This window comes from Acomys minous, assembly GCF_964271855.1.
Source record: "Acomys minous genome assembly, chromosome: 12".
Classification (NCBI taxonomy): domain Eukaryota; kingdom Metazoa; phylum Chordata; class Mammalia; order Rodentia; family Muridae; genus Acomys; species Acomys minous.
The window spans coordinates 18,331,391-18,358,888 of NC_140493.1; the positions used below are offsets into that span (position 1 = coordinate 18,331,391).

The 27,498-nt window shown below is 52.5% G+C and overlaps 1 protein-coding gene across 2 annotated transcripts in view; it reads right to left on the reverse strand.

The window, feature by feature from the left end:
• PARVB (parvin beta) overlaps nt 1-27,498 on the reverse strand; it is an 84,882-nt gene that overhangs the window by 12,220 nt on the left and 45,164 nt on the right. For both annotated transcript variants that reach the window (XM_084749794.1, XM_084749793.1), the window contains exons 4-10: nt 22,114-22,216; nt 14,061-14,201; nt 11,932-12,047; nt 9,863-9,921; nt 6,240-6,259; nt 1,169-1,230; nt 543-611 (exon numbers count right to left, since the gene is read on the reverse strand). In XM_084749794.1, coding sequence (XP_084605920.1) covers nt 543-611; nt 1,169-1,230; nt 6,240-6,259; nt 9,863-9,921; nt 11,932-12,047; nt 14,061-14,201; nt 22,114-22,216 — 570 coding nt within the window. The remainder of the gene's footprint in view (nt 1-542; nt 612-1,168; nt 1,231-6,239; nt 6,260-9,862; nt 9,922-11,931; nt 12,048-14,060; nt 14,202-22,113; nt 22,217-27,498) is intronic.

Sequence of the window (27,498 nt, forward strand, 5' to 3'; positions counted from 1 at the left end):
TTGCCCTTGTGTCCTTAGGGTAGGTGCTATTCCTGCATGGTGCTGCCCTGCACTCACGCGTTCTCTAGACACTAAATCTGGGAAGCAGCCTGGATGGGGAGGGGGGTGGGGGGTGGGGGTGGGGGAGGGGACAACGATGCACACAGAGAGCCGTGTGCAGAACGCAGTCACAGAAGGAGACCGCAGAAGATGGAAGTAATGCATCTCTGGACGCAAGAACACTGAAGCCCTCCTGCAGAAACCGCAGAGGCAGTGGGAAGGAGCCAGCCTGCCTACACTGTGCCTCTGGACTCAGCCTGCAGAGGCCGTGTGGCCCCAGCCTTTGGTCTCTGGTTGTCACAGGTACAGGAAGCAGAGGGTCTCAGCAGGCAGCTTGGTCTGGCTGGAGCAATAACGTGGGCTACACACAGGGAGCTCCTCTTGAGAGACACACAAGGTGGTCCTACTTGTTCCCACCCCCCCACACACACACCTGCACCCCCGCGTTGAGAGCTGCTAGAAGCACAGGACAGGAAGGGACCCTCTACCAAAGTCGTTCCTACCTGGGTCTCCAGGTCAGTCACCTCCAAGTTCAGCTTATTCAAGTGTTTGTTCACAAACGTGATGAGAGACTGTCAAGGCAGAGAGGCAAAGGCAGTATCAGCAACCTTCCACAGACCCTACCAAACCCAAGCCTCCAACACGGCAGGGTGAGACCACGCCAGACCCTTCTCTAATGGGCGTAACAAAAAGGTTCTGTGTCAGGCCCCGTGCTCTTAAGCCAGCCCTGGTTTTGATGGCGCAGTGCCAACAGGGATCAAGCAGGACATTTGGTCTGGTTTGCACGGCCACCGCGGCGCACCTCGCCGAGCGTGCACCATACAGAAGGCAACCCTTAAAAATCCCAAATAGGGGCTGAAGAGATGGCTCAGCGGTTAAGAGCACTGACTGCTCTTCCAGAGGTCCTGAGTTCAATTCCCAGCCAACCACATGGTGGCTCACAACCGTCTATAATGTGATCTGATGCATACTGTATACATAATAAATAAATCTTAAAAAAAAAAATCCCAATAGCTCTCATCTCCATCTCAGCCTGCCTTGGGTCTGCAGAGACTCTAGACAGAGTCTGCCTAGGCACAGGTCCCGAGAGGGCGGGCTGGGGTCGGAGGTGGGGGCTGAGACAATCTACCTTCTTCACAAGGTTCAGCTTGTCCGGTGCGTGGTCGAAAAGTGTGTCGAAGGCATCCCGCTCTGCATGGCGTGCGAGAGAGAGAGAGAGAGAGAGCACAGGGAGGAATCGCTGAGCACACTCTGTCACCCTGCATCCCAACCCTTCAGCCATCAATGTTCTGGAAACAGCCACCCTGCCCCCTCAGGGCCTCTGAAGGGTCCAGGCTTGTACTTGTCGCAACTTGGAAAATACACTTCCTAAGCCTCCTGGAGAGATGGATTATTCTCCCAACTCCTGGCCCTGTCTTTGGTGTCCTCTGCAGGAGACCTGCAGGCAGCTCATTGCTCCCTGAGGTATCCCATCTCTTTCTTCCTTAATGAATAACCCGCTCTGTCACATGTGTGCAAGCTGTACAGAAGTCTCCATCCTCCCACCAAAGGACCGAAGTCCTCTACACAATTAGTATATGAAAAGGACAAGTTGGCAAAGAGGAACACTGGAACCCCGAAACCCCTCCCTAACCACAATAGACACCTCCAGCCCACCAAGGCTGACAAAGAAAAAAAAAATTAAATCTGAAAATCTGCATGTGGCTCTCTGGCTTAGGACATGTGCACTCCAAAGTGTCTGCGGGTGGCCTGGGGCCCATTCTAACAGTGTGGCACACTCCTGGGAGCAGATTTAAGATGCTGGTGAGACAGCCGTGCTAACACATGAATTTGTGCGAACTATGTGTGACAGATAGTGTGTGCTCAGAAAAGCCCACTCTATGCAAATGAGCCAAAATACCCTTGCTATGCAAATAAGGGGAAAGCCGGCTCTAAGGTAACAGGAAAGCCCAGCTCTGCATGTTGGAGGCATTGGTTCTCAGCTCGGAAGTCTCCTCTGGCTGTTACTGTGTGCCTCTGCTCCGTTTGTTCAGGGACACAAGAACCTGGAATCCTTCCAGAGATGTACTCTGAACCCCAATATCTTCCAATATTTGTAAGAAGTGGGGGACACAGATCATTGGGAAAGGTGACAGTAGCCCAGGTCAAGCAGAGGCCTGACCTAAGGGCTCCAGGGCCAGCAAAATGGCGGGGGAGGGGGGAGGGGGCAGGGGAGAACGGGCAGCACTGGAAGGGACCTAGGCCTTGACTTCTGTCCTTTTGGTTCTTCAGGCATAGTGTTCTCCTGGGACAGAGCTAGCTGAGAGGCCTTCCACCATCCCCCACCCCCCCACCCCACCCCCAGCTCCAACACAGACTTCTGGCCGGGAGGGGGAGGGCACAGGGAGCCTTCTCTCACCTCAGGGGATAAGGAGGGCTGAGGAGGAACACAAAGAAGGATGACGTAAGCTGAGAAAGCCAGGGCTCCTGGGAGAAGAGGCAGCCAGGACAGTCTAAAGGAAGCTTCCTACCAGCCTAGCCCCAAGATGAAGGTGCCAGAGATTCAGGCCAGGGTCTGCAAGCAGCTCCATCCACCCTAGGGCCTCTCCCTCAGCCTTGTGGTTAGGCGAGAGACAAAATGGAGAGAAGGGATCTTTTGTGTCTGCATGTGTAACACATGTATGTGTATGTGTTGGGGGAAAGGGAGACAGTTCCTTCCCCTAAGGGCCGGTAGGGACAAAAAGCCACGCTCAGTTAGCACCAGATGTCACTCACTTCCGTAATCTGCTAAATCAGATTATCCCCCCCAGAAAACAATCTGTAAAGGGGCAAAAGGAGCTTAGCCCTCTTGAAGCAGTGCAGCCCTGCAAAGCGGCTTAGGCAAAGCCCCAGGAGCCTAGACTCTTGACGTCACTGGTTTATTTAGCTGGGCCACCGCTGGGCTGGCTGAGTGCTATGTGGGCGGCTGCTAGGCGCCTCCCACACTGGCTGTTTACTTAGACCTAGAGGACACGTCGTGTGGCACGATGGCCAGGAGGGACCTGAGGCTCTAGACACGGGTGGTGGGGACAGGGCAGAGCTGGGTTCAAATCCCCACTGAGTGACTTGAAAAGCCAGACTTCAGGTTGCTTCCCTGGCCAAAAGGGCTCTTGCTCTGTCAGCAGGAATAACCCTGCCCTGTTCCTCACCACTATTCTGAGCATCAAAAGTAGGGACGAGGCCACAGGGACAACCTTCAGGCATGTCTGGGTCCCCACCAATTTCCCTCCTGTGCTTGGGAAGTCTAGTTGGGAAGAGCACAAAGTGGAAAGCATCCTAGATCTGCCCCTTGTGCCCCACTCGGTCGCCTTTAGACTAGAAGGTTCTCCTTAACCTACACTCTGACTCCTCTTGAGAGCAAAGGCTGGGACCACGGTGAGCTATACATCCACCTGGCGTCAAGGTGCTACCCCGGGGACAAGGATGGGGGCTCCTACTTTTCCCAGGTACACGCCCATAATCTTCAGCTTCTAGGGCTTGACCAACTCCATCAGGCAGCACCCAAATTTGCACCTATGGACAAGAGTTTGAAGTAATGGAGGGGTAGAAGAAAGAACCTTGAAGTCTGAGGCAGGCTTGCTGGAGAGATCTGAGGGGGTAGGGCATTCTAGCTAGAGTGAACAGAATGTGCTAAGAGAAATGTGAGAGGGCCAGATTCAAGAGTAGCGTGGCCTGGGAGGGAGGCTGACAGGAGCTGTATCCTTTGGTGCAGTGTCCCGGGTGCACAGTGACCAGGGGTGTGAGCTTCCGGTCAGAGTTTTAATTTAGCACAGGCTCTACTGGAGAGGCGCATGGGAGACACTGGATTGCAGCAAACTGAGCATGGGACGAGTCGCTTCTGCCCTTGCCCATCCAATTCTGACAGCATCAGAAAGGGCTTCAGAGTAAAGAACTGGGGAGAAAGGGCCACAAGCTAGAGAAAAGCCAACTGGCAATGCCGTTGCTATGGAGACCAGGCTGTAACCTCCCAGCTCCCAGGAGACTTGTTTCCAGGGAGAGAAAAACCTGCTCCCACCTCAGCCAGGACAAGCTGCTGCTGATGATGAGCAGGGCCTGGGCACACCTTCATCTGCTAGAATGATGGGAAAGTGACCAGCGAGGAGCCACAGGCCCTGTGCACAACACTTAAAAGCCAAAACAGGCTGAAGGAACTGGTCCAAGCAAGACCCAGCCTTGGAGGGTCAGCCTGCTGCTTTGGAACCTCCACACACCTGACAGTGATCCAGGAAGGGCTGCTGAGATCTTGCAGGCTTGGGAGTGAGCGACCTCTAGAGCTCTGAGCACTGGATGTGCCTACAAACATACCCGTTGCACCACTGTCCTGGGACAAGGAAAGCACACACATGCTGAGGCTTCTGGGAGCACGGCTGGCTCTGGGTGTGTCAGAAGATTATAGACATAAATAAGACAAGCTGAAAGTAGCAGAGCCGGTACATGCTGGTTTGTGGCAGGGGAAATCCCTGGTGAGGGACAGTTAAGTCAATTCAAGAAGGAACCATGGGGTAATTTAGTGGGAGAACATCTCAGGCGGAGAGCAGTAAAGGTGAGGCAGCCACAAAGTTGGGCCTGGATACTCAGGAGGTTAAGAAAACAAGGGGGCCACCGAGGATGTGATGTCTGGGGCATCTTAAGAGGCCACTGTAGGGACGGCGAACAGGAAACAGACAAGGGATGTTTTGAGAACTCCCTCCCCCAGCAATGTGCAAAGAAGCCAAACGGAAACCTCTGGGTGGAAACCAACAAACAGTGCACCAATGGTAGCAGTGTGGCCAGACCCTGGCAGGATGGTGAGGCCAGATGGGACCAGAAATCCTAGGACAGCCATGCAGCACTAAGGCTGAGACTGTCAGCCTCGTAACTAGGAGACCTCCTTGCGTCAGCAGAAGCGCAAAGCGGGGGCGGAACTAATTGCCTGTCACTAGCTAATAGCCCGGTTCATCTTACGCTAGTGCCTTCCAGAAGTGAAGTGAGTACAGCCTCCAAGGAAGCCTCTCATGGCCTCAGATGTCCCCCAGCACTGTGCCTGCCGAGACCTGCCTCACCTGGCTCTCCCCTTGGGAGCCACGGCCTGTGTACCTGACCCGGTGTTCTTGCCAGCTGCCAGGGCTCTCCCCAGATACTGACTGGGCCCAGGCTCAACACCCTCCCCGAGCCAAGACAACTCTTTTCAGATCCTGTGAACCTGAAACAGGGCCAACCCAAACACAGAAGTGACGACTCCACACTCAGGCACTCTCAGGCCCCCGTTCGTCATCTTCCCGCCTCTGCAATCCCCAGGGGTTCAGAGCCTCCTCCGTGTAGAGGAGGTCACAGGGAGAAACATGTCTCTAAACTAGCCTGCACCTGAACATGGGTAGGGGTCCCACGTGACCCGTGTCTGCCCGCACCCTGTCTCTCCTTCAAAGACTGAACGGGAGGCTCCCTTCCACCTTCCTTTGTTTGTATTTAAGAATAGTGGCATAAAGACTGGGAAGGAAGCAGGAGAACGGGAGTTGCTTTAACAAAGTGCTAAAGAAGCCTGTGGATTTTCCCAGCAAGCATAGCGCCTGTCCATCAGAAAAGGCTCAAGGGGCACGCGGCTGCAGCTTTCCCTCACACTCAAGACCTTGCAGACCATCAGAGCTGCGCCCATTCTCCGAGGAGGTGATTCTGGTCCTTTCTTTATAACGGCCAGGTCAGAGAAGGGCGCTGGGTTTTAGAGGTGGTATTTGCCACCCCAAGGATTCCCCAGTGTCAGGCACACATCTGGAAATGAACTGGGGGCCTCTGTCTGCCTTCCATTTCTCCTCTAACACCCTACTCCCTTTCCTGCCGGCTAGAGAACACACCATGGTGGTGGAGTGCTTTCTGCTTTCAACTGCCCACGATGGCCTCCCTGCCTAAGCTGGGAGCCAGGTTTCCACCGCTGAGGATTTAAATGCAGCCACAAGTTTTCGATCCCCTTGTCTGCCCTCTCTTGTCCAGGGGACAGGGTCAGGTGCGTGGGCAATTACCTCCTTTCCTCCCTCCTTCCCTGTAGGTAAGCTAGAGACACTCTCCCAACTGGCACTCCTCCCTCTCAACAGCCTCACCCCCTCCTGCCCAAGTTCACACACACGACCTTTAGAACCCCAGAGCTTTCTGGGTTGGCCCCTGTGTCCCCAGGGATCTCAGTGTGTCCTACCCCAAACCAGGGTACTTACCAAACCGGCCCATCATGATCCTATGGGAAAAAACAAAAAACAAAAAACAAAAAGTCAGATGGTCACTTGGATCCAGTCTTAAGAGCGAGGGAAGGCAGAGCCAACCAGACTCCGTACCCAGACCCAGGGTCCCCCTCTGCTCTGGTTTAACAAAGGTGAGGGGCTTGGGCAGATGGCACACATTGGCACAAGAGTGACAGCCAACTGCCCTCTTCCCTGACACCTGGTATATCATTTAGAGGGGACAGGCATAATGAATCATGGGAACTGGGAGTATGTTGATTCTAGCCAAAGTTTCTCACAATCATGCCCAGAAGAGGCCACTGTAGGGACAGTGTTATTTTTTTGTTTTTGTTTTTGTTTCGTTTGTGTCTTGATCCCTGTGGGGGGTCAACTATCCCTTTCACATAGCAGATATCCTGCATATTAGATATCTACATTACGATTTATAACAGTAGAAAATTACAGTTATGAAGTAGCCATGAAAATAAAGTTATGGTTGGGGAGTGGCCACAAGTAAGGAACTATATTAAAGGGTCACAGCACTGGACAGGTTGAGAACCTCTGAGATAGAGGGTGACCATGGGAGTCTGGCGCTTTGGGCTAGAAAAGCCACTGAATGCTTAAAGATTAATGAGGTGTTGTGAGAACTTAGAAGATAATGCTGGGACATCTCGATGGTGAGTTTTGGAGGGGATTCTGAGAGTCCCTCAAAGACTCTGTGGGGGCTATTTGTTTGATATTTTGAAATAATCTATGGCTCTGGTCATCTGGAACTGCAGAAACAGCCGTGATAAACAAGGGACCAGCATCACTGGGGGTGAAACCTGGGACTTGTTCCCTCTGGGCCAGCACACAGAGGCTGTGTGTCAGAGGCTGCCTCTGTGGCTGGCATCTGAACTTGGTAGTGTGTAGGACTCTCCCAGGTGGTGTTGGTTTCGAAGGCGTGAAGGGGTCATGGAGAGCAGCTAAGCCGCGACACTGTGAGAGACCTGAAGATGCCCCACTGAGGAAGGGACAGCCTCCATTGTAGCAGAAGCCTCAGGATTGAAGGGGTCATGGAGAAAAGCTTAGGCTTGGCAACATGTGGTAAGGTCCAGAACCCCTGAAGAGAGGCCAGGAGTCCATGAGTAGAGGCCACAGCATTTGGGAGTTGCCAATACAGGGCATGAGCACCAAGGTGGATCCCTGTGAGTTTGAGGCCAGCCTGGTCTATGTAGTAAGACCCTGTCTCAAAAAACCCCAAAAACAACAACAACAACAACAACAACAAAACAAAAAACCCAAAACCCAAACAAGTTAGCAATGTAGACAGCACCAATAAATTAATCTCAGGCCTGTGCATTCCCAGAGGTGCATATAGCAGAGAAGAAATGGGCAGGAAATAGCCAGAGGTGCACAGCAGGGACCACAATGGCCATAAGGCCTCTCTGTAGGTTTGGCAGGTACCTGATATTCTACAGTGATCCATCATCAGCCCTTGAGGCCATAGGGATGCGGGTGGGGTGGGCAGAAGAGAGAAAAAAAAAATCATCTCCTTTCCTTGGTGGCCTAGAACAGCCTGGCATCCAGCAGAAATAGCTCAATGGAAGTGCCCCCCTCTCTGACTCCAGGGTACTCCTGCTCCTGAAAATGCCACTGTGGCTGCAGAACTTCCCAAGCCCCATCCTGTGCCTGATTTTACATTCTACCCAATCATCTTCTTGTCGGCCTGACCTTGATGCTCAACCCTGAGACACCATCTCTACCACGCATCCTCTATGTCCACCTGCACCCTGCTTCTCCCATGACCAGCTTCAGTGGGCACACAGCAGCTCCCCAGAGTGTCTGGGCACAGCTGGTGGGCTGTCAGGACAGCATTGGCCAAACCTCTCTCTCTCTCTCTCTCTCTCTCTCTCTCTCTCTCTCTCTCTCTCTCTCTCTCTCCCTCTCTCCCTCTCTCTCTCTCTCTCTCCCCCTCTCTCCCTCTCTCCCTCCCTCCCTCCTTCCCTCCCCCTCCTCTCTGCTTTCAGGTTTTGCCCCCATCCCCAATGACTGTGGAGCCCCCAGCACCTCTTGATGTCTTCTCTGGTCCCCCTTGCCCTGAGCAGACCGCAACAGATGGCTTAGGCTACTTCCCACAGCTGCACAGGTTTCTGGACAACTCAAGGTCAGAAGGTGGAGTCTGTTCTTGCAAACTCCTGACCAGGGATGACCCAAGACCTACTCTGGCCCACAGAGAATAAAAGGCACGGTACAGGAATCTAGGATGAGGCTGGATTGAGGATCCCCACTGGCTCAGAACATGAAGGGAACTGGACAGGAAACTCAACCCATGAGCACCAAAGGCAGTATGAGAAGGCTCTGGGAAGCCCTCAGATACACGTATCGCAGGACCAGCCACAGCGAGATTAGCACAATCTCCTGGCTGAGCCCATTCACAGGCTTGTGAGGAAACGAAATGACTCAGGTGTGGCATCTCTCAAGACAGGCTGCCAACCCCTCACCCTGCCCTCCATTCCTTGAACTCACCTTTCTCTAGTCACAGACCCACAGTGCTGGCACAACTCACTCCCATCTGATACCTGTCCCCCCCCCCCCCCCCCAGCTATCTGCTCTTCCCTGGGGACTACACGGAGCAGGACAGAAAACACACACACACACACACACACACACACACACACACACACACACACACTCATCTTCAGCTTCTCTGGTTCTCTGGCAGCCCACTCACCGTGCCTGAGTAGGTTCTGTGCCAGTCAGCAGCTGAAAGGCTGTAACACGACACACAGCCTTAGCGACTCTGTGAATGGAGCTGGTGAGCTAACTGGTTCCTTCAATGTTTTAAACACTAAAACAGGTTTAGTCAGGAAGAGCAAAAGGGGTGAATCCCTGGGATCCATCACGGGGCACCATGGGGCCACACACATATACACTTTATGGTTTGCTATTAGGGACAAGTTCCTCTAGGTTTTTGAAAAGTCTGGATTTCTCAGAGACCAGAGGACTCAACAGTGTCCACCATAGGACAGTTGTGAGTGTCACATGGTTCCTCCCTCAAAGGGAGCAACTGGCAATAGGCATGTGAAAAGGAAAACTAGGGCCGGGCATGGTGGCGCATGCCTTTAATCCCAGCACTTGGAAGGCAGATGATCCAGCAGGTCCACTGATCCAGACAGGCAGATTGATGGGCTCCAAAGATCCTCCTGTCTCTGCCACCCCCATGGATGGGGCTATATATATAGGTATCCACCCCTGTACCTGATTTTTTTTTCCTTTTTTTTTTTTTATGTAGGTGCTGAGGATTGGGTCCTCATGCTCACACAGTAAGCACTTGACCGACTAAACCATCCCTTAAGTTCACCTTCCAAAATAAGGAGTGAGAAAGCCTCTGAGGGGAGAGAGACTAGCTTGGAAAACCCGGAAGGAAGGAAGTATGTGGAGGAAGGAGGCAGGCAGGTACGTTCACAATAAAAGCACACATGAAGACTAAGGAATATGAAGGAATACAGGCTCACCCAGGCCAGTGTTCCCAGGCTGAAGCCAGAGCTTGCAGCCTGGCTTCCATGAGGCCCAGGGCCCGGGAGGGCCATCGGCATGAGATACAGAACCCCGAGGTGGGGCAGCAGCCGTTCACTCACTCTGTGGTTGTAGTCAGCTCCTCTGAGATGTGACTGGAGTGCAGCAGGCCTTCCCGCTTCTGAAAACCCCAAAGCAAACAAATCAAGGCACGGGCCATGAGGCAGGAGCAAAGTAGAGAACACAGGCTGAACATTTCATGCCTTATCCCTCACAGGTGACCCTGGGCAGGACGCCAGGCTAGACAGGGCCACATACCCCAGTGTGCACTTCGTGCCTGGACAGGTATATGCCAGATGACCACAGGGGAAACCCCTTCAGTGTCTGTGACTATCCCCAAATTGCTCTTCATGGTGCCCTGGGATACGGGCACTAAGCAAGACTCAAGAGAAACATCCCAGGCAAGACAGAAAGCAAAGAGGGAAGCTGCCAGTGCTGAGGGAAGAAACCCACCTGCCACCTGGAGCCCCCAGTTAGTGGCATTTCACCCTAGCAACCCTGGCTGGCACACATGGCACCAGTAGGAGAGCAGAGGTGATGGTGGATGGCAGCTTATACTGGGCATTCCTGGAGGCCAACCAAAGTAATTGTAACCGCAGGTCCCTTGAAGCTCCTGAGGGACAGGGACCTGTGTCCTAACCAGGCAGCCTTCTCACTCTTCCTTGAGCTGGCCATAGGCATCTTGTAGACTGGTCCTTGGTAACAAGGAAATATAGATAGTGACTTCAGCTCAGCTCGAGCCAGAGCCCCCTCCCGCCCAAGGCCAAGGAAGCTGTAGGTACTTGATTCACTCATTTGCATAGGTATGAATGTGGTCCCTACGATAATTAATATGGTAACCGAATGGCTAGCAATGTCACCCCAAGACAACCCAGGAACCCCAGTCAAGGCATAGCATGCTGGAGTGGGCTTGCAGGGGTGGTCAGATTTTCCAAAATCCCGAGCTTGTCTTGGACCAACATGTAAGACTGAAAGGAAATACCCAGACGGTGAGCCTACTCAGTACTCTTGGGGCCCAGGGCTGACGTAGGTAGGTTTAGGAACCGTTTTCCCATGTGTCCTTGGGAAGCCTTTCCGGGCCCTCTGCCTGTGAGCTAGCTGCCAAGATTAGGGCCACAGGAATGGTCCCCCTGAGTGTGCGTCACTCTCGCTGACCACAAACATCCTGATTGGGAGGGAAGCTGGGAGAAATGGCAGGTGACCATCGCTTAACGTCAGGCAGGGCCGTCTAGGCAGGGTACCGCTAAGCTCCCAGGGTAGTAGAGAGGTCAGAATGCCTTCAGAAAACACAGGCTCAGCCAGGTCCCCATGGACCACAGACCACAGAACAGATAAGTTAAAAATTCGGAGAACAGAGTGTCGCTTAGTGTCTCCAGAAACGTAAACACCAGTGGCACATAGGTCTTAAGTGTGACCTCAGCCCTTTGGCAGACGTGGTGGCTCTTTGGGGCCAAAATAGATGATCCTCACTCAGGGTCCCCAGCAGTCCAGTCAAATGCCTGGCACCCAGTAGGTGCTTAATACATGGTGAGATTTGGCACAGGAACCAAGCCCGGCGGACACCTGTGTGCTTGAAAGGCCAGGACAGGAAGGACACAGAGCAGATCCATGCCCACCCCCGAGAGCAGGGACCCCAGGTCCCGGCTCCCTTCCCTAAGTAAATCAAGAGAAATGAACCTAAAAAGAGATAACGGGGAATGATGGCTTATAACACGGAGCAAATGTGGAGCGCCTTTAATTTGGGCGTCTCTCTCATCCTGCTGGTCGCAGCCTCCTCCAGTGAGTAATAAGCACATTCAAGGGGATTGAATTCCGACTCGGTGGCTTTGGAGAGAAATGAGTGTTCTCTTCAGAAATCCGGGAAATTAAACCTCAACACCCCGTGTGCCACTCTGCAAATCAACGCCATTGTTCCTGCTCCAATCATTTCTCGAAGAGCCAGGGTGAGATATGCATTTTATCAAGAGGGGAAAAATAGAAGGTAGCCTCTTGGGATGAGGCTGGGGAGTGGGGGTGGGGGGTGGGGGTGGGGGTGGGGGAACGGGGGAAGCTGGAAAACTACAAGAAGAAAAAGTCGGCGTGCCTCGAGGAGAACAGGGAGGTGGACAAAGCGACAGCCCAGTGTACTCACCCGGACGACCACCACCTGCACTGTGACGTGCTCAGGGAGGTGGATGGGGGCCCTGCAGTGCATGGCCAGGGAGACGAGGAGGTGAAGGATGGGTACCAGGTTCTTCCCATGGATAGCTTTAGGGTGGGGAGGAAGGAAAACAGAGGCCTCAGTCAGATGCTGTAGCAGGGGACCAGTCTCTAGGGTACGTCTTAAGGAAACCTCTGGGGAAGGACACAGGGACCTCAGATAGACGAGGATGATATGGCCCCAGGGGGCTGCTGCCTGCTTATACCTGATTCTTCTCTATTCCTTTCTGGTTGGCACAAGGCAACTTGACTACCATGGTTTTATTTTTGTCTGGGGGTGGGGGGGGGGCGGTTGGGGTTATTTGGTTGATTGGTTTTTTTGTTGTTGTTGTTGTTGATGATTGATGTTTGGGTTTTTGTTTTGTTTGCTTGTTTATTTGTTTGTTTTGTTTTTTGTTTGTTTTGTTTTTTGTTTGTTTTGTTTTGTTTCTAAGGCAGCATCTCACTATATAGGCCTGGCTGGCCTAGAGCAGCGGGCCTGAAACTCACAATGATTTACCTGCTTTAGCCTCCGGGGTGCTAAGACTAAAGATTTGTGTCACTGTGCATGGCCCTGGCAGCCACTTTTAAAAGCGCCATGTCTTTTAAAGCAGAGGATTGCAAGTTGCAGGGAGGATAGCTCACAGCCACATACACCCACCACAATAACATATGTCATTACCATGAGCACTGGGCTAACTTCTGCTACTATGCAATCAGCTGTCCCCATGGGGATGGGTGACAAGGATAGGCACTGCTCTAGGCCCTGGCTGCCTGCCCTGACTCTCTCTCTCTCTCTCTCTCTCTCTCTGAATATAAAGTTTCTGGCCAGATTATAGTGAAACTGTGGAGAGCTTTGCAGCTGGTGGGGCACCTGCCTCTCACAGCCCCAGCACATAGGGAAAAAGGGTCTACCCAAAGTCACAGCAAGAAACCAAGGGCAGAGCCAGCCCCATCTCTACAGCCAAAATCTGGGCTCTCTATGCAGGCCGCAGAGTTCATGGTCCTGAAAGGCAGGCTCTGGCACCATGCCATATTACACCTCCCTTATAAAGAGCCAGAAGAGGTGGGGACATGGATGGGGCAGAAACCACCAGCTTTTTCAATCAGCTCAATCCTTCCTACTCTCTCTATGATGCCACAGCCCCCTTAAGCCAGCAGACAAGTGACATTCCTAAGCTAGCATGGGCTTCTGGGTATCTGCCTCAGGGGGACACACCAATATGGGTTCACTTTGTACAACTGCACTGGGTGTTTGGGGCCAAGTCCCAACAAGAACCCCTTGCACTGGGGGCTGGAGAGATGGCTCTTCCAACAGTCCTGAGTCCAATTCCCAGCAACCACATGGTGGCTCATAACCATCTATAATGTGATCTGGTGCCCCCTTCTGGTGTGCAGGTGTACATGCAGGCAAAACACTGTATACATGAATGAATGAATGAATGAATGAATGAATCCCAGCATTCAGAAGGTAGAGACAAGAGAACCAGTAATTCAAGGTCAAGCTTGGCTACAGATTGACTCCAAGGCTAGCCTGGGCTACAAGTCCATAATATGCTTGCCACACAAGCATGAGGAATCAAGATGGAGTTTTAAAAAGCCACCTGCGGTGCCACATGCTAATAATCCCAGTACTGGACAGTTGGGGACAGAAGGATCTTGAGCTCACTGCCCAGCCAGCTCCTCCTCACTGGTGAGCTGCAGGTCTCAGTGAGAGACCCTGCCTCAAAACAAACAAGGTGCATGTCTCCTGAGGAAAGCCGTCTGAGGTTGACCCCTGGCCTCCATCCACATGCACGCAGACCCACACAAAATAAACAAACATGTGAATAAACAAGAACCCTAGATCTGGACCTCTGAAGGACAAGGGTGGGGCTAGGGAGGTGGGGGGAGCGGCAGAGCACTGGTGTGTGATTGTACCCTTAGCCATGTGCTCTCCGCGTCTTTTGCCACCTGGACGCTGGCAGCAGAACAAGTCAAGAGGGTGCACTGGTTTTGAACCACAAGGCCATGTTGGGATGATCATTGAGAACATGGAAAGACAAAAGATGGCTCTTTCCTCCCGACACAGAGGCCACTCACAGTCCACATTCCAGCGCAGTGGCCAGCCATGGGGCCGAAGCAGGTCTTGCACAGCTTCCAGAACCGTCTGTAACTTCTGCTTCTGCCCGATCTCGGACTGCGTCACCTCTGCCACATTCAGCTTGCAGTGTGCCAGCTTTTCTACGGAGACAAGGACACAGTCATGAGGCAGCGTGTCAGGGCAGGAGGGACTGGAGCCACCTGTGCCCCGGCTGGAGCAGGGACAGTAGGGGTCCTGGATCTTAGCCCAACCCCCTGGGCCAATGATGCTGTGCTGGGCCAGGAAGCTCTGGACTTGGGGAGGCCATTTCCACTGAGAGAAAGCTGCACTACAAGTGAGCATGCACGCATACACACACACACACACACACACACACACACACACACACACACACAGAGTAAAATAATAATTAAAGAAGAAGTCATCATGAACTTGTGTTGGTGTGGGGGATGTGAGAAGGGTTGGAAAGGTAGAAATGATGTTAAGATAGTACGCATGTATAAAATTCTCAAGAAAAAAAAACCTTTAAAAATGTTATTAAAAATAAAAGTTAGGAGCCAGGCATGGTGGTGCATTCCTCTAATCCCAGCACTTGGGAGGCAGAGGCAGACAGATCTCTATGAGTTTGAAGCGAGCATGGTCTACAAAGTAAGTCCAGGACAGCCAGGACTACAAAAGAAACAATAATAATAATGATGATGATGGTGGTGGTGATGATAATAATAGTAATAGTTAGCTGGATGTGGTTGCACACGCCTTTAACCTCAGCACTCAGGAGGCAGAGGCAGGTGGATTTCTCACGGTCAGCCTGAACAACACAGTAAACTCCAGGTCTGTCAGGGTTGCCCAAGTGAAACTTTGTCTCGGAAAATTGTCTTCTAACCTCTACATGCACACAATGTCCCCTCCACACTTCATGCACTGATAACAACGATAATAAATCGTAATTTTAAAAACAAAAGCAGAGCATGCAGTTGGAGGATGCAGAAGAAGAAATTACTGGGTCAGCTGCAGAGGCCATGGGAAGGGGATGTGTCCACCGGGGTCCCAGACTGCAAATATTGATAAGCACAGTAAGGAAATCTTAATGCTGTTTCTCTGCTCTTCGAAGCTCCCCTTCTCCAGGTCTCTAAGGTCACAATCACACCGCAAGAAGAGGTTTGATTGGAAATTTGCCGAGTTTGTTACTGTGTCATTTCTAAAAAGCAAGCAGGAAGCATTCTGGAGGAGCCTGGGCAAGAATTGTCACATTCACTTGGAATTCAATTACCGAGCCAGAGACCCAGCTACCTTCAATTTCCTTTGGGAATGGGGAAGGCAGCAGGTGAGAGCAGGTAGCCACAGATACGGCAGCCAGTGCCCCGGGGCACCTGCTGAAGGCAGGGAGCCCTGTTCCCTCCTAGTCTTTAATTCCAAGATGTGATGTTTCCTGACAGGTCTCGTCTGCCAACTAGCAAAGGCCCAGACCCAGGGTAACTGGAGGCAATTTCCTAGAGTGTGATTACCTTGTCCTTTAGCCAGGGATGCTGGGCTGCCATCCACCCTATTGCCGCTGAGATCGTGAACCCCACTGAGCTCCCACAAAGTTCTGTCATACACGTTTTAACTGGGCTCAGGACTTCAGTGTTCTTGCTGCCTCCCCCACCCCGACCCCTTGAATTCTGGCCTTTGCATTTAGAAGGGCCAGCTCTTCTGCAGGATGAGGCAGCATACAACCATCCTTTGCACACGGTACAGCACCCCCCCCCCCCATCACACATTCACTCAACAAACAGCTACTGGACACAGGTGCCAACCCAGGTGCTGGAAACGCCTGGACAAGAGAGGCCCTAAGTGGGGACCCGGGAGGTGGGGGCGGGGGCGGGGGTGGGGGTGGGGGTGGGGGTGGGGACAGAGAGTGGAGAGGGCAATGGAGAAGGACCATGAACAGACACATGACAGGTTCCGTAAAGCTGAGCGTAATGGGGAAAACAAGCTGATGGTCCCACACTGCCTCTAGGGATAGAGTGCTTGCTTCCATGGAGTCTCACCGCCTGTCACCTGTGTCACAGGTCCCAGCAGGGACACTCACAGCTGCTGTGTGTTAACAACATGAAAATGCATGGCAAGCCAGGCCCACAGCTGTGTAGCATCCAAGGACAGGGCAGAGCAGGGCACGGGGCAAGAAAACAGGGAAGGAGGAAGGGCCAAAGGCCCAGCATGTCCTCTTGTCCCGTGTCACCTGGATTGGCAGAAGAAGAGGCAACAGAGAAGGGAGGGAAGCCATGTCCTTCAGCGTAGGGTGTGGGGGAGAATCAAGTGATCTCCCAGCCCTAGGACCAGAGATCTGAAACAGGGTGTTGGCACTTTTCTTCCTGTGTCCCCCACATGGCTGTCCCTCTGTGTGTGGCTGTCTCCTAAGCTCCTCCCTCCCCCCCTCCTTTTTTAAAAATGAGATAGTGTCTCCCTATGTAGCCAAGGCTGGCCTTGAACTTTCCGTCTTCCTGCCTGAGCATCTCAAGTGCTGGAATTGGTGGGGTTACAGCAGGTCCCCTGGCTAGTCTCCTCTCATAAGGACTAGACATACTGGCATAGATATGACCTCCTTTCAAATTAATCACCTCTCTCTCTCTCTCTCTCTCTCTCTCTCTCTCTCTTTTAATGTGTTTCCAAATATAGCCATATTATAAGGTCTGAGGTTTAGGATGTTGTCTTAGTTAAGGCTACTATGATGAAACACAATGCCCAACAGTCACTTGAGAGGAAAGGGTTTGTAGTCCGTCAAAGGCGGTCAGGACAGGAACTCAAACACAGCAGGAGCTTGGAAGGCAGAGGCCATAGAGGGGTCTGGCTTGCTCCTCAAGTCAGCCTGCTTGCTTTCTTTCTTTCTTTCCTCTTTTTTTTTTTTTTTTTTAAAGAGACAGCATTTCTCTAGATAATCTTGGCTGACTTGGAACACCAGGCTGGTCTTAAACACACAGAGATTTGTGTGTGTGCCTGCCTTTGCCTCCCAGGTTCTGGAATAAAAGGTGTACAGCACCAGGCCTGGCCTCAGCCTGCTTTCTTCTTATAAAATCCCAAGGCCACCAGCCCAGGGGCGGTCCCACTCACCATGGGCTGGGCCCTCCCACACACATCACTACTCACTAATTAAGAAAATGCCCTACAGCAGAGGTTCTCAACTTTCCTAATGCTGCAACCTTTTAATACAGCTCCCCAAGTTGTGGTGACCCCCAAGCATAAAATTATTTTCCTTGCTACTGTAATTTTGCTACTGTTATGAATCACAGGTGTAAAGATTTTTTGGAGCTAGAGGTTTGCCAAAGGAGTCATGACCCACAGGTTAAGAACCACTGCCCTACAAGCTTGCCTAAGGCCCAATTCTTATAGAGGCACTTATTTTCTGTCGAAATTCCCTTGTCTCAGCTGATTCCAGCTAGTGCTGTTGACATAAAAAACCAGCCAGCACCGATGTCAATATATGAATGTGCCACAAAGGATATGGCTCAGCCTAAGGAGGCGGGTCTTGTGTCCCACTGTCTGCCCTAAGTCTCTATGGTGTCGTAGCTCCACAAAGCAGGGGGGAAGAGATTTCTCTCCGTATCAACCAGGCATTGATCAGCTGACTGCCGGGGTGGCAGATGTGTCATGGCCTCAATTTCCAACATAGAAGAGACCAAAGGTAAGGTGGCCCTCGAGTGCAGCATGCAACTGAGGGTGAGCACATACAAGGAAAAACTAAAGATGTCCCAGTGAGTATCAGCTGGCCCAGGAGTCCCTCAGCATCCAATACAGCCACCCCACCCAGCCCATGCCCCCTGACATGAGCACTACAAACCCAGGCAAGCTGAACCGTGGCTGGCCACAGAGATCTGAGGTTGTTTCCAGCATCCCTTCTCAAGAATAACGGCTCCTTCTCACGTACTCTGGTGCCTCACATTTGACCATGTCCCCTGGAGGAGGAGACCTGGTGGCACTCAGAGGAAGGACAGCAGGTTACCAAGAAGAGACTTGATACCCTATGAGCATATACAGGGGGAGGTAATCCCTCTTAGGAACAGTCATAAGGGAGGGGAATAAGGGGAAAATGGGAGGGAGGGAAGAATGGGAGGATACAAGGGATGGAATAACCATTGAGATGTAACAAGAATAAATTAATAATAAAAAAGTAAAAAAAAAAAAAGAATAACGGCTCCTCTGGGTGCCCTGGTGGCTCCGCCTTGGTGACTGCCATGTGGCCAAATCCAAAGGCCCACGCCATCCTTATCATTTTACTGCTGCCCACTCAAAACACCCCCCTCAGGCTGGGGCCATGGCTCAGGGAGTAGCCTGCTTGCTTCATGAAGCGTAGGAACCTGAGTTCAATCCCCAGAACACAAAAAGCCAGATGTGTCTGTGTGCATGTCTGTATCCCAGCCTTCCCTTAGGGGCAAGAGTGAAGATGTATTCAAGAGAAGGCCCAGAGGCTTGTGGGCCGTCTAGCCTGGAGCGAGCAGAGGTAAGCAAGAGGCCCTGCTTGACACACAGGGAAGGAGAAAAGACGCCTGAGGATGTCCTCTGACCTCCATGTGCACCATGGAGCACACGTGCCCACTTTCACATGTACACACCTACACTCAAAAATTATACTTCCTCCTCCTCCTCCTCCTCCTCTTCCCCCTCCTCCTACTCCTCCCCCCCCCTCCTCCCATGTGATACTCCTCAGGGTCCCTCCCACACACTGATCTCACCAGACTTCTTTGCTGGCTCCCCCTCATCCTGACCAGTCCTGGCTCCACCACTGAAATCAGCCTTGGCCTTGCTCAGCCAACATCCCCTTACTTGATCTAGCTCTGCCATAGGAAAACCCGAGAGCGCACCGCCTACATCAAGGTCACTGCCGGAATGCCCAGTCTCAGGGGAATCTGTGAGTTATCTTTACATCTTATCAGAAACAGCGCCAAGGTCCTCTTCAGCCCTGAATACTCTTCCCATTGTCCTTTTCTCTGTCCAACCCACTTGACATAAGAGGCTTCCAAGCTGCTTTTTCAAGGACCCACTGGAGATATTCAAATGAGAGAGAATAAGAACCACTCCACAATACAAAGACAGCGGAGCCTGGGCAAACCTCCAACCTCACGTTACACAGCCTGGGGAAGCAACCGGGTGGGATTCACGGCTGCAATTCTCGGCTGCTGCGGCTTCAGGTCAGTGCTGCATCTGCCAGGCAAACTGAAGACGGAACCAAAAGATGATGTGCTCAAGAGGGCAACAACACTTGCTCTCAAAGATGGACCAGGAGACGCACCAGCATTATTGACAGCCAACCACGGCCAATAGCGATGCAAAGCAAGAGCCTGCCTGGGATGCCGAGGCTCAGCACCAACTGGGGGATTGCTCCAATGAAAAGGCATTGGCAAGGATGTGTGTGTGTGTGTGTGTGTGTGTGTGTGTGTGTGTGTGTGTGTGTAGGGGGCATAGCCAGAGATTAAGAATGCTTGCTGCTCAATCATGAGGACCAAGTTCAGATCACAGCACCCAAGTCAGGTTGGCTCAAAAACATCTGAACTCAGCTCCAAGGGGAACATCTGAGTAGAGCAGTGCCCACCTGTTATCCCAGCACAGATGGGGGTGGGTGGGGAGGTGGAGAAGGAGGGTCCCTGGAGCTCACTGGCCAGTTGTCCTTGCCGAATTGGTGAACTCCAGGTTCAGTGAGAGTGAATCTTATTCTAAGATGGGGATTTTAAACCAAAGATCCACATTTGCTCTTGACCATCTGGTATTCAGCCCAATGAGGAATTTGGGACCCCTCTCCAGGGAATGGCCGGTCCCCAAGGTACTAAACACCACCTCCGAGTGACTACACTCCTGTCTTATTCTGCAGTGGGATCTCCTAAGTCCTGACCTGGCACCAGGCTCCAAACAGGTAGACTCATCCCAAATCCTCACTCACCAAAGCCACAACTCTTTATTCACTCGATAGCGCCTCAGTCCACATCTCTAGCCTCCACCCTCCATTTCTGTGGCAGCTTTACTCTCCAAAACATCTGTCCGCCCTGGCCAGAGCCACTTCTGAAGCCAGGGGCTCTGCAAACAGCACCTTGAGCCACACGCAGCTCCAACTCCAGAACCTCCTCCCCACCCACTCTGCTCCCAGAAGGCCGAGTGACCTTTTTAAAAGATCATGGTATAGGCCCATTCAAACCCCCAGTGGCTCTTGTAACATGGAGAGGGAAAGCCTTTGTCTACCAGGTCTGGCCCTGTCTACCTTCCCAGCCTCATGCCAGATCCTGCCTCCCTCCCAGCTCCACAAACCTCTCTCAGCCCCTGTGCCCTGCCTCAGGTTGTATGTGGGATTCTGTGGTTGCATGTGGCCGTGAGCTCCCCAGAAGAGCCACCATGGCTACCCAGCCTCTCAGTACTCCAGTAATCTCACCACTCTCTCCTTTGCCAGCCATCCTCACCTTAGCTAAGGATCTGACCTTCTCCATGACCATCAATACCCTGGTACTGTGTACCTCTGGCAGTGTGAAGTGGTGGGCTCTGCACCAGCCCTGACAAAAAAGGCATACTTAGAAACACTAAGGAAAGCGCAATTAGGGCTGGAGTGATGACTCAGTGGTTAAGAGCACCAGAAGACCTGGGTTCAATTCCCAGCATCCACTTGACGGTTCACAACCATCCATAAACTCGAGTTCCAGGGGATCTGATGCCCTCTTCTGGCTTCCGTAGGCACTACATGCGAGTAGTGCACAGACATACATGCTGCTAAAACATTCATACATGTAAAATCAAAATAAATACATCTTTAAAAAGGAAAAAGTGAGTGATCAGGTGAATCTATATTGGTCCTTCTCCTAAAGGACAAGATGCCCAAAGCCCTTCAAAGATGTCATAAGAGACAGAGAGAGAGAAAAAAAGAGGGTAGGGGTATTACAATTAGTCAGAAAAGAATGGGGTAAAATGCTCTGGGTAAAAAGGCACTTGGAGATGCTGGGTCACTGGTCCTGCCGCAGGGCTGCTGTGGGAGCCTGCTGTGGTAAGGGAAAACTTTACAGCCAGCACCTGTGCTCGAGGCACCTGACAAACAGTTGAAAGAGAGAAACCAGGTGCAAGCCTGAGAGCCAGAAACCTCACCACCTCCCACAGCCACCAAGACAGCCAGAGGTGACATCATAGCCCACAAGACATGGTCACAAGAGCTGGTCCGGATGCTATATCATTCGTCACTTTTCTTTGAAAGACAGGCTTTTGTTATGTAGGCCAGGCTAGCCCTAAACTAGCAATCCTCCTGCCGCAGCATCCCAAGTGCTGGGATGGCAGGCATGAACCACCACACCAGGGTAATGGAGGCATCGTGATCTCATGGCATTGCCACCCCTCATCTGGGACTTCATCTTCTCCACTCTTCTCCTGGCCACTGTTCACTCATTTTCCCCCAGGAGCTCAGCCCCCAGTGCTTGGTAAGGCCACCCACTCTGGCCATGCGGCACCTGTATGACCTTTATACTCTCTGGACCCACCACATCTGTCACCATCTGCTCAGAAGGGCCAGGCAGATAGATGTCTGCTTCGTGAGTCACTGGCCTAGAACCCAGCCTGCAGCAAAGCTCGGGAACATTTGATGGAGAGGTTGTTGCCCACCTGTCCATCTTCCCTTCCATCAGCCTATCTTGGGAACACAATCATCCTCAGCCACAACTTGGGGACAGAACTTAGGGACAGTAAAGCCTGGAAGCATGAGTCAGGACAGTGACACGTTCTCTCACATGGGTTTTGCTGGACACCAACCCTCGGCCACCCCTATCCTGAAATTGCTTATCACTGGCTGAAACCAGGGTGGCCAGAGAGCTGAGATAGTGGGCATAGCTCCTCTCTGAACCCTGTTTCTTTGGTCCATGAGGGCTTGAGCATCCAAGAGGACCTGCTGCAGCACCATGGCTGGCTGCTCACTGTCCAACAGAGAAACCATAAAGACAGATGCCAATGAAACCACAGCTACGGCTACGAGGAGGTATGAACCAAGCTCTGGGTCTGTTCCCAAGGGCCCAGGGCGAGGGGGATGGTGCTGCACCACACGGTCCTGGCACTCACCCAGAAGCTTCTGTAGCACCTGGCCATCGTACAGATCCTCTTCCAGCTGCTTCACAATGATGCGCTCCTCGGCCAGCACGTCGTTGATCCAGTCCAGGAGCACCTGGGGCAGGTGAGAGGCATGTCATAGAGTTGTCAGGTAAAGCAGAGTCAGAGGAAGTTCAGACGGGCAGCGACCCAAACACACAAGTGCTACCAGATGCCTGCCTGACCATGGAGGATAACAGGTGCCTCTTGGTCCATGGCCAGGTGTATGGTATAGGAAGGTAGAAAACTAAGTACCCAATAAAGTAGACAAAAAGCCTGGCTACACACGTGAGACCAAATCAGATGCTCACAGGGAACGCAGAGCTTCTGAGTCACGTGTGCCTAGGGTAAAGGCCACCCAGCCTTGCAGCCCCGTGGATGTGTCAGAGCACCTTCCGAAGGGCAGGAGGACAGAGTTGGAGCCCTCTCCAGTTCTCTGGCTGATTGGGTTCCAGTTTGGCCTGTGTTCTCCGGCCACTGGGTTGGCTCCTCTGGGCAAGGGAAACTAGGAGATGGGGCCTGGCTGGAGGGAACAGCTTGCAAAGGGGACTTATACTGGATGCCCGCTTGTCCTCTGCCCAAGGGTCTGAGGTTTGCTCTCACACTGTGGGCTGCAAACCACATCAAGGATTTCCTCCGTGAGAAACGATAAGGTCTCGACTTCATAAGGAATGAAAAAAAAAATAGTGGTGTGCTGAGGTCACTGCAATGACTGTGGCAGCTGGACACAGCCAGAGTCACCTGGGAGGAGAAATCTCTATTGAGAAAACGCCTCCACTAGACTGGCCTGCAGACAAGCCTGTGGTATGGTTTCTTGATTGACGATTGATGTGGGAGGGCCTAGGCCACTATGTGCCACCCCCGGGCGGGTGGTCCTGGGTGCTGTAAGAAAGTGTGTGAAGCAAGCCAGTGAGCGGCACCCTTCCATGGCTTCTGCCTCAGCCCCTGTCTCCAAGCTCCTGCTTCGAGTTCCTGGCCTGACTTCCCTAGGAAGCCTACAAGCTGTAAGTCTTTCCTTTCCAAGGTGCTGCTGGTCTTTATGGTCATCACAGCAACAAAACCGTAACTAAGACAACAGGTAAGAGTGACTCTTCTCTGCCAGTTGTCAAGGGAAGGGAAGGGAAGGAAAGGGATGGGAAGGGAAGAGAGGGGAAGGGAGGGAAGGGAAGGGAAGAGAGGCTTGTGTTTGCCCTGCTGCTCCAGCTCCAAAAGCCACAGCTGCTGAACCTCCATTTCTAAGGTCTCCCTGAGGATAAGAACACGAGTGTCAGCCGGGTGTGGTGGTGTGCACGCCTTTAATCCCAGCACTCGGGAGGCAGAGGCAGGCGATTGCTGTGAGTTCGAGGCCAGCCTGGTCTACAAAGGGAGTCCAGGGCAGCCAAGGCTACACAGAGAAACCCTGTCTCAAAAAAAAAAGAACACGAGTGTCCACACCAGGTACCACCTGGGCAGTGAAGATGGAGGAATGCAGTGCAGTCCCTACCTACAAAGGACTACCACCTGCCGTGGGTGTTAGGGTGAGGAGGGTACAGGCATGGAAGGTGCCAGGGTGGGCATCTATCGCTGTGTCTCTGATCGCTCCCCCGGATGCTCACTAGGCTCTTGTCACCCTACCCATCTCAGTGGTTACTAGAATGTGCCGAGGATCTGTATACCACAGGACCTTTGCACCTGCTGTCGGGCAGTTGGCCATGATCTTCGCCTAGGTCCTGACTCCGAATTCTGCTTAAATGCCACCTCCCTGACTGCCCTGCAGGAAACAGCAGACGGGGGATGAGGTTTCCAGGCACCCCCTGCCACCTGTTCACACATTCACTTGGCCCTCGTTGTGTCTTTCTCCCAGGGATACTGTGAGCTTGGTGAGGGAAGCTGTTTTGCTCAGCACGTATCCCCAGTGGCTAAGATAGGAACAGAACTCAAGGTCTCAAACGAACCGAATTCACATCTAGAAAGGACTTGGACCCTTTCTATAGGTCTTTGCTTGCGGAAGCTTCCTTCCTCAAACACAGTCCTGCTAGGAAACCTCGAGAGGATGCGTCTTCTATGAGAATCGAAAACTTGACAAATGAAACAAATAAAAACCTCACATCTACATCTCTGACTTACTCCGAGTCCGAAGGCAAGAACAAAAGGCCAAAAGCTAAAAAAACAAAACAAAACAAAACAAACAAACAAACAAACAACCCGAAGTATACACAATGGGCCAGGCTCTCTGGTCCAGAAAGCAAAAGTTCTCTCTTGTCTTGTCGCCCCACCCCCACCCCCAACCCCAACCCCACCCCCAGGAGGTGCAGTTGACTTGGGGACACCACCCATCACCCCATCATTGTTCTGCTCCAGGTCATCCTTCTTAATCTTCTATTATTACAAAAGAGCTTTTAAAGATAGCATCAGCCATTATTTTTAGGGACTCGCTCATCTGCAAGCTCCGAGTCCTGCGGGCGAATAAGGAGGACATATATTAATTACGTCCTTACACGGCACTCGATCACGGCTAGCTCTGCGAGCTTGCTCTAACCAGAATAAAAAATTACTTTCCCCCCTTAGTTCCTTCTGAATTATAATCGGGTCTGCGCTCTGTCTCCCCCCAGAGCCTTGACAGTTATGTTTTAATCACTTCCAAACAGAGTCCTGGCTGTGCTGTCCCCTTGGGGATGGAGATACACCTCACTGAATGGGGCGGGAGTCAGTGGGGCCTGAGCTGTGGAAAAGCACCTCCTCACGACCCAGGCACAAAAGGGAAAAAAAACAGCTTCAGGACAGGGCTAAGCGGTGCCCAGCGAGTGAACAATGAGATGTGAAATCGGCTCTTGGAGGAAGACACACCCCTTCATGAAGTTTCTAACTGGTTCTGATCATCATGATTAAGGAAGGGCCATGTGGGTTTGTTGGGGTTTTCGTCCCAAGTCCAAAACGCATTATTCCAACACCAATTCTCTGACCTCAGGTGTCTGTAGTTGGCATGCTTGTGACCCTCCCTGCCCACAGTGGAGCACCACAGGCTACCAACTCAGTTGTTGGCCATCAGAAAAAAAAAAGAACCACCTTCCAGGCCCCTTCCCTCCCAGGAGTCAACAGTGCCAAGCCCCTGACCATGCATGGGTGGGTCCCCTGAGGATCACCCTCCATTGGAAGCTAACTGGTAGCTCACCAAATGCCCTCATTAGCAGTGACCTGGGTGTGGCCAAGAGTGTGTGCTGCAAAGGAGATCCCACACTCAGATAACTCTGAGGGTTTTGGAGCTCTTGTGCCAGGCCCTGGGGACAAGGACCAAAAGGGACGCCACATCAGACACTGAGCACAGTGGCATCTCCCTCGCAGGAGAGCACAGGACACGTCTAACTGAATGGTTAATGCCACAAAGTATCTCAACCATAAGCCTCCAACACACTGTCCATGTAGAGAGAATCTGGGTTGATTCCAGCAGACACCAGAGAAAATGGCTACGGTAAGAAAAACCAGCGGAGGACACCAGGGTGAGTCTTTGAGTCTCTTGGGACCACAGAATGCAGTCCCATTTCTAAGGTGATGCCCAGCTGGTCAATGCACAATCCCCACCAGACCTGGTTCTTCTCCATGCCCAGCATCCAATAATGAATGGCCATGGGTCGAGGCGCTCCACTTTTTCCTTTGAGCTGGGACGAGACCTTTACCCCTTAATGGCCCAGTAAGCATGACAGATGCTCAAAATAGTTTTTAATAGCCAACCTCACTCCAATGCCTGCCCAGCCAGAGCCAGGGACTTCAGACAAAAGGCAGAGGGCAGCTCACAGGACTACAAAGATGACAATCCTAAAGTAGTAGGTGACAGAGAAGGCCACCGAGACAACGGAGGGGAAACAGAGGACAGAGGGCAGGAGACGGAGAAGCAAGGCCAGCCAGGCTTCCTCAGAAACCCAACCCCTGTCCCAAAGACTGGGAGAGGCTGTGAAGGACAGGCGACCATGTCCGGCAGGACAGGATATCAGCCAGACCCAGCTGTCCTCTGACTTAACTCAGGCCAGACAGGTTTTAAATTTTAAAATCCCCACTTGGGGGCTGAGCCAGGGGTATGGTTCAGCAATGGAGCCAAGTCCTGAGTGCCATCCTCAGTTCGAACAAAACAAAATACAAAACCTGTTTCAGGGCAGGTCCCCTCACAGGGGACCTCTAGAAGCTGGGCCGCTGATCTGCAGCACGGAGGATGTCCCGAAACACCGAGACTCACACGGTGACCCCGAGCACTGAGTGTGGGTCACTGGAAGCACTGACATTCCCACTGCATGGGGGGGGGCAGGGGGGGGCAATCTCCCAGGCCCCACCCCATTTCCCACAATCCATTCCCTAGATCTTTATCCCAAGTGTGCCTCCTCCCCCAGAAAATCGTGCCTGTCACCAACTGTGACCATAAGGACAACCACTTCCAGTGTGCCCTTGGTGTCCTTCTGATGGGTTATCAGCCCTACGGTCACCTGGGACCCCTGAGATTGCCAGTGGGTCTTACAGGAAACTGTCCTCTCGAACCTTCTACCCAGAAGGTTCCCACTCAGCATGGCAGTAACAAAGCCGCAGAGTACGCAGAGCAGAGGGATGAAGGGTGGGGGCAAGGGACAAAAGTGGAGGGTCTGAGCAGAGCAGATGCACGGTATCTTAGCTCTGTGGTGACCCCAGAGACAAGTCGGACACTGAGGCCAGTCCTAGCAGCATCTGGGAGGCTGGCCCATGCCACACTCATAGCGCAAGTGAGATATTCAGGCCAGCTACTGTCAGGATAGAAAAAGGAAACACAGTCCTCCACAGGAGCAAGCTCCAACCACACCATGACTTCCCTCACAGCCCGGTACGGCTGACCTACAAGGGCTAGTTCACGGGAGCCATTGCACCTACCCCCCCACACTTGTCTGTCTCAGAGCCCTCCCTTGCTAAGGAGTTTGACACTTTGCACACTCCTCCAGGGAGCCACAGCAGAAGCTGATGTGCCCCTCCATGTCCCCAGGACTTCCCCCGTGCGTGATGTTTACACTGGTATTGGAAGGTGCTAGGTCAAGGCCAGCCGGCTGTGAGATGACATCTCTCAGGCTCGGGTACCTGAAGTCAGACCAGACAGCTGCATGGGACAGTTGTGGGAACAGGGCATCTCAGGGACTCAGCCCACTGCTTCATGTGTAGAACCACCCTGTGTGGCCCATGTGGATGGTCAGCTACAGTGGAGGGGATTTGCTTGCTCTGGCTGCTCTAGGGATGTCCACAACTCTGGTGGCTTTTAACCGTCCCATGGAGCGTCTCACATGCTGGGAACTGGTGCTGCTGAGCTAGGGTCAAATGTCAGGAGAGGAGGGCTGGCTGCTCCAGAGGCTCTAAAAGACTGTTTGCCTGCCT